We start from the raw sequence: 17387 nt of genomic DNA on the forward strand, positions 1-17387 counted from the left end.
AAGTACAGTAATTTCACGACTATAAGGCACACACACCCTTTTGACTAAAATTTTGGCCGGAACACGGAAGTGCACCTTATAGTCCGGTGCGCCTTATATAACAGACAAAGATGCGAAATTTGCCAACCCAGAAGTGAGAGCCACAAGGGGGGGGCGGCGCTGCGGGAGCACCGAGTAGTAAGAGGGGGCAGGAGAAGGTGGCTGCAGCTGGCAGGAGCCGTGCAGGGAGGGAGGAAGTGGGCAGCCCCGAGCACCGGGAGCCGTGCAGGCAGGGAGGTGGGGGGCAGCCGCGGGCGCTGGGAGCAGCGCAGGCAGGGAGGCGGGGGGCAGCCCTGGGTGGCCCCAAGCTCCAAGAGCTGCGCAGGCAGGGCGGCGTTACTAATTCGTTACTTTATTGCACGCAGTATGGATCTTCACTGCAAAAAAACAAAAAGTGCGCCTTATAGTCCAGTGCGCCTTATATAATGTACAAAGTTGCAAAATTTGCAGACTCCCAGAAGTGCGCCTTATGGTCGTGAAATTACTGCACTATACATGGCTTGTAATATGATCCTTGAGGAATGAAAGGTGATCTAAGAGCTCAAAAGAACCACAGGGAAGCAAACATACTGAGAACACAGCAAGAATTGTACAAGCATCTTATTTTTCATATCTGAGATCAGAATCTTCTTGAAAAGCACCACAAAAACTGTATCTGAACTTCCAGGATGTAGCATGACACTTATTTTTCATGCCTAACATATTCCACAGGCATAGTCCAAAAAAAAGTCCATGATCTAGCTGATGTGATTAATTTATTCTGTTGTACTTATAGGACTCAGCTCATCAGTATCTCCTCGCATGCCACATATCCTACCAGACACTCTCTATTCACATTTTAACGCTCTAGAGAGCAATATAGAGAAAACAACAAAAATAATCAGTTTAAATTTGTTCGTTTTTTCAAAAACTTAATTCTAGGAAAATATAGCCCTCTTGTGGCAACAGGAGGATACAGTCATTTCATAGCATTGCTACCCATGTATTTAAATACATATAATTGCAGCATATAATCAATGATAGTGATTTTCTTCAAAATATCCTATTTCCTTTACCCATTCCCAAAACAGAAAAAAGTCCATAGAACCTTGAAAATTTTAAGAAATTGTATCTAAAATGCTGATATTTTAAGTTTCTAAATAAAAATACATCTCATCGATTTGTTGCAATGGAAAGGATTTAAATTAAATACATTACAGAAGTTCTCAGGACAGTAAAACTTTCTGAATCTCAGATGTTCTATAATAAATTCTGAGCTGGGGGTAAAAAAAGAACAACCAAAAACCAAAACACCTTAAACCCTCATTTACTTCCAGTTCATACAGAAAAAACAGAGAACTCCCAAAATGGTTGGATGTCTGCCACCCTGAAACTCCTCCCATGGTGCTCATAACATTGATAGCAACAGACAAGGCTGTTTGCAGAAGGGATGCTATCAATATTTCTGAAGTGAGAAAGCTAGAGTTAGACTCATTCAGCATGTGTGCAATAGTTTGTTGCATTTGGACAGAAGCCCATGAAAGGCCAAATTAACTTCCATATACCCACACCGACATTACTGGCCACATAATGTACCTCTTCACATAAGCTACTTCTTAGCAGCAGATGCCATATCCTAGCCAATTTTTGTGATCATTTGGCATTTCTTTCTGACTCTTTCTTTACATTGTGACCTGCAAAACTTTTGAGGTCTTAAACTTCAGTCAACTCAAAGAGCTCTACTAGACTTCAGTTTCCACAGCACCGGTCAGTAATTTTATATCTTTGTATATTTCCACCCTTAGAAAATACATAAAAGAGCTACTGAGTTTTTAAAAGCAACATTGAATCTTATTCAATATCTACCACTAGCAGTGGTCTTGAGGGGCACAGACTGTGTGGCTAGAACATGGGGCCAGCCACCATCACCCTACACAGGAAAGCCCATCTCATCTCACCTCATCTCATCTCATCTCATCTCAGTATTTAGCAAGGCATTTTCTTCTATGTACTGAGGATTGTAAGTTTGATTTGAGGAAGAATCATCTCAATGTATTCCTCCCAGCAGATAACTTGACTGTCAGATTTGTTTTATACTGCACATGAATACACCATATGTGTATATATTGGTAGCCACTCACAATACCAACTTGATTTTTCAACACTAGCATGTGCATGACTTGCAAAACCACAGCCAGAAAGGCAGCATCTTGGTTCTAGTACACAGACTCTCTCTCCAGTTGAGAGTACCAACTCTGGGTAGGTGAAGCTTTGTTATCCCTGCTCTTTGGAAGCCTAAATTCACAGATATTTTTAGAAAAATCCAGAAGCTGCATGCACAGCCTGAGTTCTGTTAACAGACTGCAATTCCAGCAGTTCAATGCCAGAACTTTAATACCAACAATGCAGCAGAACACAGACCCAGAAATACTTGACTGAACATTATGCTCTCTTCGCTGCGACTAGACAAAGATTACTGTGCGCTATGCCAATGTCTGTAGGGTACCACTGTAACTACTTCAACCAGGGAAGATTTTGCTACGTGCCACCCAAATATTTGTGAAGGCAGTTTGACATTGTGCCAGTAGTCTCTGCGCAGGGCAGGATATCTTCTGTTGAGGGCATCTGCAGATTATCTGCTGCCACTGTGAAGCTGCACAGTACTACCACTACAACTAGTTTAAAAATAAATTATGTATTTTCTCACATGAAAAGATTAAATACACAATGCAAGGTCACAATCATCTTTAGAGTAATACACTCTCTGTCTCCACAAAACTCCCTCTCTACAAAACTCACTACATAAAATTAAGTGCATGTTTTGGTACCACTCATTTATAAACTGCATCACAGAACACTGGGAATGACTGCAGTCTCAAAACACCTGTTTAGCTTCTTTCAAGCCGGTTCCTAAATACTTCTGAGCCTTGATGTCTTCCACCTGGTTTACTGTGACCACAGGTTCATTTAATCCTTTTAGAGTCACTTAACTTGTTTCTACTCACTCAAATTGGAAGTCTTTATATGTGGAAGCTTTTCAGGCACAATGCCTTTACTAAAATGGTTCTGACTATTAAGTGCTGTTGTAGCACAAACTAATACTATAGAAATATGTCCTGGTTTAAATACTATAAATACACAAATTAATTAATTAATTAATCAATCTGAAAATGCACTGAAATTGAAGTGAAAGTAGTCACTTTTGTATTGGTAAATAACTATTCAAAGATCAGTAGATTAAAAATTCAGCCATGTTTATTAAGAACTTAAGGTAGCATCAGTCAACAACTTTAACGTTTTCTTCAGGATTTTCTGGGGAGAAGGCAGTTAGAAAAAAGTTAAAATGTTTTTTCTTAGCTCACAGTATCACACAATAATAGCTTCAGTGATTGGACTAATATTTTGATGATTCTAAATTTTCACAGATTGCATTATCTTATTTACAACTTTTGAAAAGGAAAATACTTCTTTTTTGTGCAAAAAACACCCAACACAATAATAAACATAATAAATTCTCCCTTGTCCCGTCCCACTGGCACATCGGGACAGGAGCAGGCAGTAGAATGTATTTCAGTAGGTTTGACCCTTCAGTGCGCTTCACAGCAAGAGGCATAGGGTTGGAAGGCTGTGCAAACACAATAAAGAAAAGTTGGCATTCTCATCATCACTATTCTTGGTACTCTTCTAAGTTACACATGTTCATTAACAGCCCTCAAGACACTGCAGCAAACAACACGAAAACATAACAACCATCTGGGTGCAAGCCATCTACCCTCACAAGCTCTACAATAGTCCAAGAGACTCCATGTAACTTTAAGATTAAAATAATGCTCATTCAGCCTTCTAGATAAACTTTACAGTAGCCAAAAGAGTTCTCCATGTCTAAATTCTTCCTAAATACAAATATTCTATGTACCACCTCCTTTCATTCACATTAATTTCTCTAAATCCAAGGACTGTTACATATTATAGTGACTATCCTACCAGACACAAACCTCATAGTCTGTTAATGAAGGTGCATTAAATGGCATCAGAATTAATGGAATTAATTTTAACACTTCAAAATGTTGATAAACGTACCTGAAGAATTCTGTTTACTTTTACAACAGCAGCTTCATCATTTACTGCAGTAACAGTTACAAACACAGTTTGGGGTAAACTTTGTTTCCACAACTCCATGTTATTTGCTATCACAGTAAAATTGTCCATCAGTTCTTCACTGTCATCATGAACATAGTAGATTAATTCCTGTTCCACCTGAAAAAAAAAAAATCAAGCTGAAAAACTAAAGAGGCTTGAACGAAATAAATGTCACACTGAAATATATCCTATTCATGGCTCTCTATATTTATTGCATGAACATTTTATGACTTCCAAAACTTTACTTATGCTGTAGTATCAGACTGTACCTCTATCTTTACTTCATTCACAACAGTAAATTTTACTGATCATCTTTCCATTCCTCTAGTCAGAATGTCTTGCCAGTCTTGGCATTCCTCCTGAAGGAAAAACGGAAATCCAACACCACTATATTTGACAATGTTTCTAGGAATCTATAAACTGAACACAGTCCCAGTAGATGGTGACGTATGATACCATTTTGCTTCTTGACCTAATGACTGAAAATTAGCACATTGTCCATACAGTAGCTGTCTGTGAGTAAAGAAATTACTTACAAAATGCTTGTTCCCCCACTTTTCTACTTGTTCCATCTACATACCATTTCCTCTGGCCTTTTCAAAATGTACCCACAGTCTCACATTTCCAGAGCACCTATAACTCTGCCTGAATGTGAGTGGCCCATCAGTCTATTGTGCTTGTAGCACATTACCCTGTGTCTATAGTGCCACCAAAGAAGTGATGTGGGTCATCACAGCAAGGCAGCCTCCCTCCCACTCCAAATGACCGGCTAGAAACAGCAGAAAAATCTTCAGCTCAAGGCCAGAATAAAGCACAAACTAATGTCTCACCACCTCCCACAAAATCCTGCAGCCTTCAGCAAAGCAAGTACTTAATCAAGACTACATCTAAGAAGATCTAAAGGCATTACCTGTTTTCCGGTAAACGTAGCTACCTTTATTCCAGGAACATGAGAGTTTTCAACATACCCATGTTTTGGCTGTTCAGTTAAAATGAATTCACAGCTGAGTCCTGCAAAGTGTCTACTAGAAATTTTTAGTCTTCCACCAGGGCTTTTGAGCCCCCTTCAATTACTGTAAAGTTCTGTACTTCCAGTGGAATCATTCTGGGGATGATGTCTACAGAGATCTCTATTCCACTCACTGTTCTGACACCATTGGTCACATCCAGAAAAAAATGGTCACCTAGTTGGTCAGAAACTGTCTGCACATACTGAACTTTGCCCTTGTCGACATCTTGCTGTGTGAAGCTCAAAGCTGGCCTTTGGTCAGAACTGAGATAACTTTTTTCTGAGGAAAACTTCCGAATGTATCCGTGTACTGGAGGCTGTCTTACTGTGAACACAATCTCAGACGGAGAACTATTTTCATGAACAACCTTAAATTTAAGAACATATCCCAAGATTATTCAAATGGAAGTGGGAGAAATTCTGTAATTCTCTTCGAAATTTTTCACTTCTAATTCTGGGATTGTCTACCTAACTAAACTGGCACTTCATAGGTGAGTTACACAGTCCCCAAAACAATACAATACTTTAAGCAGACACATGTTAAATAAAGGTTGCGTGGGAGCCATATTGTAACCCCAAATATGTTTTGTAAGTTTTGAGAAGGAACGTACTGCATAATTAACAACTGGTCTCACAGATACAGATCCCTGCCTGAAACAAGGAATTCAGGATTTCAGCAATGTGCAGCCAGAGCCCTCTCGTGGTGGTTACTGGAAGGCTACACACAAAAACTGGGCAGGGAAGAATTAATCAAACAGAAACGGCCTCAGGTTTCTGACTTGGTTTGTTTTTTAAAATGTTGGATGCAACTCTCAAATAATTTTAACGGGCTAGCTCCAAATTAAATCAAACAAACCCCTTTTCTTCCTTGGCATTTCCCATCAGCTCAATTAAGAAAATTACATGGAGTACAAATAATTGTTACACCTAAAACAAATATATACATGCAGAATCTCCAAATGATAATTTGCTTAAGCATCCATACATAATAGAGTCAAAGACTATGTGCAGTTTTAGTTTTTAACATAATCAGTTTTCCTTTCTAAAAATAGAGTCTTGCTAGTGCAAGCCTCTCCAGAATGAAGCACCCAGAATGCAGTCATATTAGTGGTAATCACAAGGAGTTAAAGAACAGAAGACACAAACTAAAGACACTGCAATGGCTAAAAAAGGTGAGGGAAAACTTGCTATAAGATTGGAGGAAAGGACAACGTGGTTAACTTACTTGAAGTTTTCCTTTACTGATTTTAACTGGTTTTCCTTCTTCAACCAAGAGATTGTTTTTGTTCACAATCCTTGGTGGCTGCTGATGACTTTCCAAATATATGTGAACACGTAGTCCAGCATCCAGATGGACATCTCCAGCACGGACTGTAAAGTTAAATGTGTCAATAAGGTTGTTGCTGCCATCATGTCTGTAGGTGACATGCCCCTTTATCAGATCAAGCTGAGTAAAGGAATTCATTAATGCATTATTCACGTGTATTCTTCCATATTTTGGGAAAGAGATATGTAAGCTCATGATCATTTCTTATGTCTTGGTTTGTAGTAGCACCTAGGTTAGCTGTTGAAATAGTTTCTTCTTTCCCTTTTTGAACCAACAATCCTGTATTATTTGCTAACCTAACATAAGGATCAGTGGCATTAACTTCCAGAAGCAAGGAAGCATAGTGCTTGCCATCTGTCACAAAAAGCACAAAACGCCCAAAATCTGCACCATGGTGTATAAACAGGACTTGCTTCTGCTCCAGGTCCACTTGTTTGAATTGGTAGAGTCTATGCAAAGTATCGTTTGTTAGTACCAAGTCCCCATTGGAAATATCACGTCGAGTATACAGCAACTGCCCATCATCAAAATCAGAATCAGGATCATGATAGCAAAGATCTGCCAAAGTTAATAATCGCTGCCCATTTCTCACTCTGCCAAATATCTTATCAATTACACGAACTGGTTTCTCATCATTCTTCAGCTGGACAGAAACATAGAATCTAATTTCTACTGACAAAGGTTCTACTTCTGGATCAAAGTTTGTCCCATTTCCTGACTCTTTGCTGGAAGCTCTAACAAGAAATTCATCAAACATGGTCTCAGAATCATCATGCATATATATAAGGTACTTATCAATTATATCTTTATTAGTGAAAGTTGTAAGATTGCCATTATTCTCAAAAGAAACAGAAAAATTAATAAGTTTTAATTTCCCATGTTAAGGAAACTGTATAATTTCATATTGGAAAGTTTTATTATCTGGTGTTTGCACAAACAGTCTTGTGCTTGTTATTAATTCTCCTTCCCCTTCAGTAACATTAAGGCCACTGTTAGTCAAAATAATGTTTCTGAAATCTGATTTGATGTAGACTTCAAAGTCACAGACACTTGAATACAGATACTTTGTAGAAATTAGAAATCTAAATGAATCATAGTCTTCATGGTACTGGTCGATTAATTCATATGCCACTTTTCGATCAGTAATATCTTTTTGGCTAAAGACTGAATCTTTTTTCAAAGGCTGGTCATTAAGCAGTATCTCTCCATTCTTTGGTAGGGACAGAAGTCTGAAATGAAGCTCATCTTCAGGTATTTCTAGATCTGCAACCACAGCAAAAAGATTATCAGAATTCAAGTACTTCTTTTTTGATTTTTCAATTTCTAGAGGAGCATATTTCAGTAAACTGTACCATTTCCCTTTGATTGGAAAAGTGTGCTCTTCACTGATTCTGTTTCCTATGCTAACTTTGAACTTAAATTGGTCTGTAACGTTTTCCAGCTGAATACCTTTATAAGTGCTGCAGTATCTCACCCGGTTGCCTTGAAGAGAGTGTTGAGAAAAAGAGCTGACTTCCTTCCATAACCCCCTTGAATGCTGCCTTTGGACCTGACCAAAGTGAGGTGGCTCTGTGATGTTGTACCATATCTCCAGTTCCTGGAGGACAACATTTGTTTCAACTGCCAGATTCTTAGGTTTTATAAGAGCTGTAACACCTTGGAGGAGATTTATTCCTGAGTTGTTGACAACTCTGTAATCCAAAGGAACGGCCATGACACATAACACAACAGTGTTGCTCACCTTCTCACCATCACTTGCCCTGAGAACAACCCTCGAGTTCTTGATGCCTGTGTGGACAAAGAAAACAGTGCCTTTGCTTAAATCCTCATTAGAAAAAGTAGTGATAGCTTTTCCAGGATGCCTTGAATTTTCTAAAAATCCTGCATCTGCATTCAGATTTCCAAGGACTGAAAGTCTGAGACCCACAGAATCTGTATCTTTATCTAGAACTTTAATCAGGTCATTAGTCAAACGCTTCCTTGAGTTCTCTAAGAGAAGAAGCAAGTTTCCCTCAGGAAGTATGATCTCAGGTGCATCATTTACTGGAGTAACAGTAATGCTAAACATATGCTGCTCATTTCCTTGCAAATATGGAGACACAATCTTCTCACTGCTGGTAGAAATTGAGAAATTAAAATAATCGTAAGTGTCCTCAGAGCCATCATGGACATACAGAATCCTCTCTTGCCACACATCCTGCAGAGTAAATGTATTTACCTCCTGTAGCGGTTCAACGCTCAGTTTCAAGTGTCCATGAGAGGGAGGCTCTTTTATATCAAAAAGAATTTGTGACTGATTACAGTAATTTCACGAATACAAGCCGCAGCAATTTGACAAAAATTTTGGTGGAAACCCGGAAGTGCGGCTAATAGTCGGGTGCGGCTAATATGTGAATAATTTTCTGACATTTACAACCCCAGACGTGCCAGCCAGAGTGCCGAGCCAAGCACCTGCCAGTAAAAGCTGGCATTTCGCAATTGTTACAGTGTTACCGTGTTGCCCTGGCTCCCTGCAGTCAGCATGGGGGGCGGGAGAGAGGTGGGAGAGCTCTCTTTCCTCCTCTGCCGCAGCCCGGGGGGGGGGGGGGGGGGGGGGGGGGGGGGGGGGGGGGGGGGGGGGGGGGGGGAGGCGCCGCCATTGCCGCGGCCTGGGGAGGAGGCGGGGTGCTTTGTCCGCACCCGCCGCCGGCGCCATGGGCGCGGGAAAGCTCCGTCCCCGCCCACCGCCGCTGCCGTAGGAGCGGGGGAAGCTCCGTCCCTGCCTGCCATCGCAGGGCAGCGCCGACCCGGGGTGACCGAGCCCAGTGGCAGTGGTGGCCGGCCCCGAGCGGCAGCACCGGGCTGGGCCACCTGGCCCCGTCAGCGGCCCCTAGCGGGCCGAGCCTGCACAGCCTTAGCTCAGCCAGTAAACCCCGCCCTCCCGCGGTTCTGTTACTAATTGCACGCGGGTCCTCACTGCGAACGACAGAGCGGCTTATATTCGGGTGCGGCTTATCTATGGACAAAAACCGAAATATTTGTCAACACCCAGAGATGCGGCTTATACTCAGTGCGGCTTGTATTCGTGAATTTACTGTAATTCCTAATTTCTGGAAGTTGAAGTTAACTTTAATATGCTTAGATTCAAGTGAAGCTTGCTCGCCCTCTAGCACAGTCAAGTTACTCAGAACTAAAACGTGCTTTTTGTCTTCCTTGTCCAGATAAATAGAGCTTTCTTGGGAAATGGCAAATACAGGAGCTGCTTTCACAGGAGGGTTCTTTACAGCCATCTCTAAAGAAAGATTTGTTTTAAAGGAAGTCTGCATTTCACATCCAGCTGAAATGTCCTTAGTTACTAGAACATTCTTCAGTGACTTCTTTTCTGAATTGGCTTTCAGGTTTCTTAAGCAGCCTTTGAAAGATCCTCCTTTGGCATACTTCCCAGATACTGAGATTAACCTAATCACTTCTGATCGTATGCTGTCATCTACGCCACCTACAAAGAAGGATCCCTTCAGAAGTGGCAACTTACTCAGGGGAGGTAATGACTTTTTTACAGTTTCTTCATCCAATGTTAGCTGCAAATATTCTGCATTAAATTTCAGTTTGATATAGTGCCAACGACTATCATTGACTGACCTATGAGAAGAAAGATGAGTTCTACTTTTATGTTTTCCAATGTAAGCTTTAATTAAACCATCTTCCATTTCCATAGCAATAAAATCTCCTGCTTGCCCAGGGTGGTAAAGCAGTAAGCCACGCACAGCTGAAGTTTGTAAAGCGTACTCCAAGATTCCCTCGTTGTCCACATTCAATGATGGGAAAGAAATATAGGACCTGGAACTGAAGAAACTAATGGTTTCTTCCTCACCTGCAAAGAATTCATCACTGCACCCCACTGAAACTTCATGGATGTTTCTGAAGCCAGGAGAAGGTCTCAGAGGCATCAGAATGTCTAACTGATTGAATGACACACCATCAATACATCCACGGAAACTGGGCAGTGCTTCAACAAGGTAGGGAACATCAAGTTTACCAGTACCACCTATGTAGAATCCATAATCAATGTTTAATTCATAAAGAATTCCAGGCATTTTTGCACTAGTTCTATCACGCTTATCAATTACCAGTGTTGATGCAGTTCAACCAGGTGCCAAGCCAAATCATTCAGCTGAGATCTTTGATGAGAATGCAGTACTTGCTCTCCCACACCAAAATTAATTCTCAACTGCAAGAGATAAAATTTTAACTATCAATATCCAAGTGATATTTTTCACAATCATACATTCATACATTAATTTTCATATCTTTCCATATAATTTACATAAGCATATAATTTACAGAATATATTTGAAAAAAATCAAATCCTACTAATATTCTGTGTAGGTTTACTTGCCATCACGGGCATCTGAATAACTGCAGAAGCAGGAATGGACTCCACAGTTCTGCTAGGAACAACAATTCCTGAGAGCCCAAACGAAAGTGATATTTCAAGAACTTAACTTGAAGAAAAAATAGTTACTCAGACTCAAGCACTTTCTGTAATGCTAACATCACCAAATCTGAAATTTTGCCTTTACTGAATCTCATGCTTTCAACACAGTGATCTTGATTTTAAGATCTAGAGATCTCAAAGACTATAGTGATATAATTGCAAGAAATAAAAGTCCCACTTGGAAATTTTCAATTACATTAAGTGACTTTTCCATTTCTTTAAATTGAAACTTGCTTAGAGATTTGTTATAGACAACAGCCTTAAGCTGAGCAATACAGACTGTATGTATTTTTTAGCTGCAGCTGTAAAGCATACTTGTACATATCCTGAGCGCAGCACCATTAAACAATAATCGGTCTTCCCACCTGCAAGAAAAAGCAGTCCCTGTGGCTTGCTTGTTCGAAACTGCAACTGTAAGGATGTCTGAGGGGATGCTTCTGCCATGTTCAGCTCCACAAAGCTATCACCATAAAATGATACTGAAAAAAATAAAGGAAAATAAATAGGAAACTGAATCACACACACAAATCTCTTCTTCTTATTCATACCTAAATATATGTAAACAATTTATATTATTTTCTATATACTTATTTACGTACAAATTAAAATCAGTATCAGATAGCAAATTCACCAGTCCAAGTGATTTAATAAGAGCCCAGTAGCTATACCAGAATGGACAAAGGATAAATACAGTCCAGTTTTCCTATCTCAAACAGCGATGACTGTGAAAGGTAAGAACCATGCAATTAAACTGAATAATTTATTTCAAATACTTCTTCATTTTTGTTTATTTGCTTTTTTCAGGTATTTTCCAGAGCTTGTCACACCCAACCTAGCTGATATAGAATTTCTCCCTGAAGCGTTTCTCTCGTTTCTCTTTGGAAATATTTTCATCTACAACATGCTCTTACATCTCCATCAGAGATAATCTACGCCATCTCTGCAGAGAAGACCCACAAGTCTCCTGCCACCTGTGTCATTTTCAGATGTTTACATTCCTCTACTCTATTCCAGGCACAACTACCCTCTTGTTTCCTGTATGCAGCCTCCAAGCACCCCTGCCATCCTGTTGGCCTGTAACTCAGATCTGTACTTCATTGTTCCCTCCACTCTTTTCTGCTCTGAGGAACAGTAATACCAGTAAGGGCAACTGCTCACTGCTTTTACCATCCCCATTATTACAATTTTGAACAGCACAGATCCTAGTACCAAATCCTCCGAAACTCTGATGGTAACTTCCCTCTGACACAGAGGGAAATATCTGTCAGTCATCTACAACTCCCCCTATTTAATCAGTTACTTAATAAACAAAGCCCTGCACTCCAATGAATACTAAAAAGCCTTTGGCAGCAAACTTTATAAAAACCTTTTGAAACTCTAAATCTTAGTCATTTTGCCCAACCCCATCAAGGAAAATCCAGTGGGTTTGTAAAGAACTCTTTAAAGAAATTTTATAGACTCCTCCAAAATTGATCTTTGTCACTTGTGCTTATTTTATCCTTTGCTACAGTACCTATAAATTTGAGTTATGGACGTCAGGTTTACAGTCCCCTGGTAATTCTTGTTTTAAATATTGGCCTAAAATCTGTCACCATTCAGGCTTCAGGTACCAGACAGTTTAAGCATGAGATGAGGTATTACCCTCAGCATGCAAGTTATTTCATTGCCACATTTTTATGTTAGTCCCTCTCCTCCCCTGGCAGCACCCCAAAAAGGAATTTCAGTTTAGGAATCTTCCCAATTAGCAGTAAATGCCATTTACTTTAGCTTCTCTGCAGTAGGCATGCTCTGAGTGCTTCTTTCATACCATCAACTTAATCAAAAGCACAGACTCTTTGCAAGGTTTTTGTTCTTGATGTACTTAAGAAGGATTTAGTAAAAGCTTTGATTCCTTCAAGCTGATCCTTGACCTTTTTTTTTTTCCCAGACATGTCTATTTTCAAATTCCATCTGCCAAAGTTTATGATGCTTTCAGCTGTGTTTGGACACAGCTTGCAGGAATACCACCAGTTAAACATTTACTTTGCAGTTTTTAGTTGCATTCTGAAATATTTTTTTTCTTTTGATTTTAAAATCAAGCTTACTGCAGAGGACTTTTGAGGTTTAAATGTTCTTGTTCCTACATTAGCTGTCCCCTTGCTTAGTCTAATATAGTCTGACAACTCTCATGAAGTGTGGCTTTAACTCTGACTCCTGGATTCTGTGCAGGGTACCAAACCAAAGGCCTAATTTAGCAGCTCATTCATGAAATAACAATCAGCAATAATATAAAAAAACTTGCTCAAGGATATGTAAGAATTCTAGGTAGCTTTCCCAAGAACAAGATTTCAGCAAACCCCACAGCCAACAACTATGTAATATTGAGTTATATTAAGCACCAGAGAAACACAGGAAAGATATTTACATTACTGAAATACACATATTTCTTCCAAAGAAAGAGTCACCATTGTGCCTAGAAAAATTGATCCCAAGTTGGAAAAAACAGAATTCTTAACCAGTAGTTTGCTTCTAGTCCAAAAGAAGCTTTCATCAAATAGCTCAAATACACCTTGTAGGTTTTTCATTAAATTTATACACTGAGAGGACCTATACCCTTTGTTGTACATAAAAATGTTATTCTGTGGGGTAAAGAAAGACCTCCTCTTTAAAGCAAGTACTGGAATAACATAACTAGAGGCAAATCCCCAGTGTAAGGACTAACAAATAAGACAGGAAATAGGCTAAATAATTATAATTTTTTATATTAGACTTAAATCATACATTAGATTTTGGGGGAAAGAAATTATGCAGAGAGATTATGGGTTGCTCAGTGCCATTTAGAATAACAAGAATGAAGCTGTAAAGTCATTAGTTTGCAGAGTACCACTGGGCAACAGTTTGGTATTTATACATTTACGAATTTTCTAGAAATAATAAAAGGAACCTAAGTTAAACCTTCTGCCTTCCATAAAACTCTTCAGAGTCAGAATCTGTCAATGAAGGTGAGGCAGGTAGGCACTGATCCACCAGTAAACAACATTTTGGACCATCTAGAGTGCCTTGGCATGATTTCTTTTACAGACAGACAGAAACATATTTTTAATTTTTTTTTTTTGACACATTACTTGTTGCATGACAGATAAGATCAAATTCAACTGTTGAGATTGAAAAACATCACCACTACCACAGAATACACAATATCGTTTGCGTATCAATCTTACACTCGTCAAAACATGGTGGTATTTCATAAACAGGAGTTGGGTAAATGGAGCTTTGCTACAAGAACAAATAGCTAAAGTAATACAGCAGAATGAGAGGGATGAAAAAGCCCTCCAAAGAATCAAAATAGGACACTTCATAATGAAGAAATATTTCTCCATTTTTGTCAGCTTACCTAAGCTGGTAGCAGATAACAACACATAAGAGACACAGGAAAAACGGAACTGGAAAAGGAACCTGCCAGATTCATTGGGAATGCCCTTTAAGGCTAAATATAACAATTATTCAAAAGAGGATTCTTGGGGTTGATTCACACTTTCTCACTGTAAAATTCAGTGAAAATTTGAGGGTAAATCAAACACTACCAGAGTGTACAAGCCTCTTACACCCACCTAAAATGTACACAATGAAGAATATCCCCATATTACATCTACACCAGAAACAATGCTTAAAGATCCCTTCCAAACCAAAGCATTCCGTGACTTCCAGATAAAAGACAATTCTATAATTAGACCACTGAACATGAAATGAAGAATGCTGATGTTATTTTCCAGTTTTATCATAGAAACTCACTGAAAACTGAAGAGTTGAGAAAGCCACTTAAAATCTAATTTCAGTGCACTGCCTATAAGAAGCTAATGGGTGCTTTTCCTTCCCAACCATCGACTATTTTTTTCCCTTTTGCTAGATTACCTCTGGGTGAGGTTATAGCTGTAACAGCACCTGGAGTAAATTAAGAGAGCTGGATTTTAACAAGCCCTCCTGGTGGTTATGTCTGTCCACATGGCCTACCAAATCTCAGCTTGAAAGCAGCTCAAGCAGAACATCACAGCACCTGGAAGCAGAAGGCTTGTCCCCACCAGGTGGTTTGGAAATGTATTGTCTTGCACTGCCGGCAGCGCCAGGAACAGAGGACACTAACAGAAAGCCATAAAGCACTGGTTGGCCTAACACCCCTAGAAGTAATATCCACAAAACCCTTTGTCATGTCATTTAAGACTATCACTAGAGACTGCCATTTCAGCGGTACTCATATCTTCTGACAATCCCTGGTATGTCTGAGACATCTCTATAAGGAATCAAAAAAATTCCTCCATCCACACTGGCTGTAGGGTCTTCACTGACAGAACTGATAAAAACATCACTTAGAGCTCCACGCAGTGAAATTCTCTCATGGAAATAAAAGATTGGTGTCTTTCGGTATCTGAATTTAGTCCTTTCACTAGTCTCTTCATTAACTTCTTAAGTAAAAACTAATTTTTAAAGGTTACAATTAAATATTAATTAATTTCTAACCAGTCTTCTCAGCCAGTGAAACAAATGCCACACAACCACAGAAACTGACCACCCGACATTCCTAAAGAATGAGAGAGAGATTGGTTTGTCTCACATGGGATTGCAGTGAGGGATAGAAGGTGGGTGAAGGTGAATGAAAAACCACACTTCTTCAACTGCATGCTGATCCAATAGTTTTTAAAATCTGTTTAAATAATAAACTTCATTACCAGTATTTTAAGCTTAAATTGCAATGTACTTCAAGTTACATCACAAGAAGAAACAGAATTTACAGCTCAAGTTTTTGCCTGTTTCAATGGTTTTGATGACCGCCCAAGACTTGCACCTTAACGTGCAACCACTTTGAAAAGCCAGGCACAAGACAGCTGGAGCTGTATGCTAAAACCCAGACACCTGCAGTTTCTGGCTGACACTTATCACGGGGACTACCAGTGCACACACACGCCAGAGCAGGGGAGGGACTTGCAGGGAATATTCTTGGTTTTGCCTCATCATTTTTCCTCATGACTCACTACAGTTATAATAAGGAGAGAAAAGGTTCACATCTACGTTGCTTGCAAAACATTCACGTTTTCATTAGGAAGTTTAGCTATGTCAAGTCTCAGCGTCTCGGCAGCAGGAGGGGAAGCAGGCACACGGCAGGCTCACACCCGAGCGGACAGCTCGGCCTTCACTCAAAGGCAAGAGGAGACCACGGCTCCAAAAATGCCTGCTGTCCCACCACCTGTGCGCCCACCCGCCCGCCCCCGCTCCCGGCCGAGGGGCTGCGGCGGCTGTCGGCCCAGGCACGGGGCACTCCCCGTGGGGCTGCTGCTTTCGCGAGAACGCCGGCGACAAGTCGCTGCAGCGCTCCAAGCAGCCCCAGCGCTGCCGGCCGGGCCGCCCCTTCCCCCGCGGGCGCAGGTGCCTTCCGGCCCCGCTGCGGCCCTACCTGCGAGAGAGGGCCGGCCGGAGGCCAGCAGCAGCACCAGCAGCGCCGGCCGCAGCAGCGTGTTGGCCATGCCGGAGCCGCGGCCCGGCCGCGCTCCCCCGGCGTGGGCGGCGGTGGGGCCGCGGCGCAGCCCTGAGGAGCGGCGGGGAGTGTCACCGCCCTGGCCCGTGCTCCCCGCCCGCGGTCCCGGGACGGCCTCCGCCCTCCTCCGCTCTTTCCCGCCCTCCTCAGAGCGCAGCCCCTGCGCCGGCCCGCCCCCGCGCCAGGAGCACCGGCCTGGGACGGGAGAGGGGCAGGCCCTTCCCACAGCCCCCGACGCCCTTCCCGGCTGGGTGTGCTTCGGGTGGGACCTCCCTCGTGTGGGTTTACAGCTGTTACCGTCCTTCACCCGCTGCGCGCAACCTCTGTCTCCATGGCCTGCCTGTCGCATTGGGGACTGCTCTGAGGTACCCCAAACCTTCCCCTCTGCTCTCTGGAGCATCTCCATCCCTCAGAGTGTTTCCATGCTGTCCGTAAAGAAACACATCACACTGCTGTAGGGAAGAAACCTGTTAGAGGTAAACCAAACAATAGTTTCAGAAATGGAGATGATTGCAGAATCAATTAGGCTGGAAAAGGCCTCTGAAGCTGAATCCAACCTGTGACTGAACACCATCATTTCAACTCTGCCATGACACTGAGTGCCATATCCGCCCTTTCCTTAAAAACCTTCAAGAGAAGGCGACTTCACCTCCCTGGGGACCCCATTCCTATCTAATCACCACTCTGTGAAGAAATTCCTCCTAATGTCAATTCTGAACTTCCCCTGGCACAGCTTAAGACCACGACCTCTGACCCTGTTTCCTGGGAGAAAAGGCTGACCCCCAGCTGGCTGCAATGTCCTCCAAGCTGGTTATAGTGATATGGTCTCCTTGTAACAGGTCCTAAATAAGAAAAAATATACAATTCACACCTCCTCACTGGTGTCTTCTGCTTAGAGGAACAAAGTGTCAGC

The 17387-nt window shown here is 41.4% G+C and overlaps 1 protein-coding gene across 1 annotated transcript in view; it reads right to left on the bottom strand.

The window, feature by feature from the left end:
* The window catches only part of LOC117010678 (chondroitin sulfate proteoglycan 4-like), a 39632-nt gene extending 23163 nt beyond the window's left edge, over positions 1-16469 (bottom strand). The window contains 9 exon segments of the mRNA XM_033085513.1: positions 4099-4275; positions 5069-5196; positions 5199-5535; positions 6393-6675; positions 6677-8796; positions 9575-10608; positions 10611-10701; positions 11284-11447; positions 16394-16469. Coding sequence (XP_032941404.1) covers positions 4099-4275; positions 5069-5196; positions 5199-5535; positions 6393-6675; positions 6677-8796; positions 9575-10608; positions 10611-10701; positions 11284-11447; positions 16394-16463 — 4404 coding nt within the window. The 5' untranslated portion in view covers positions 16464-16469.
* Between the last annotated feature and the right edge of the window lie 918 nt (positions 16470-17387).

This window comes from Catharus ustulatus, chromosome Z (assembly GCF_009819885.2).
Source record: "Catharus ustulatus isolate bCatUst1 chromosome Z, bCatUst1.pri.v2, whole genome shotgun sequence".
Lineage (NCBI taxonomy): Eukaryota > Metazoa > Chordata > Aves > Passeriformes > Turdidae > Catharus > Catharus ustulatus.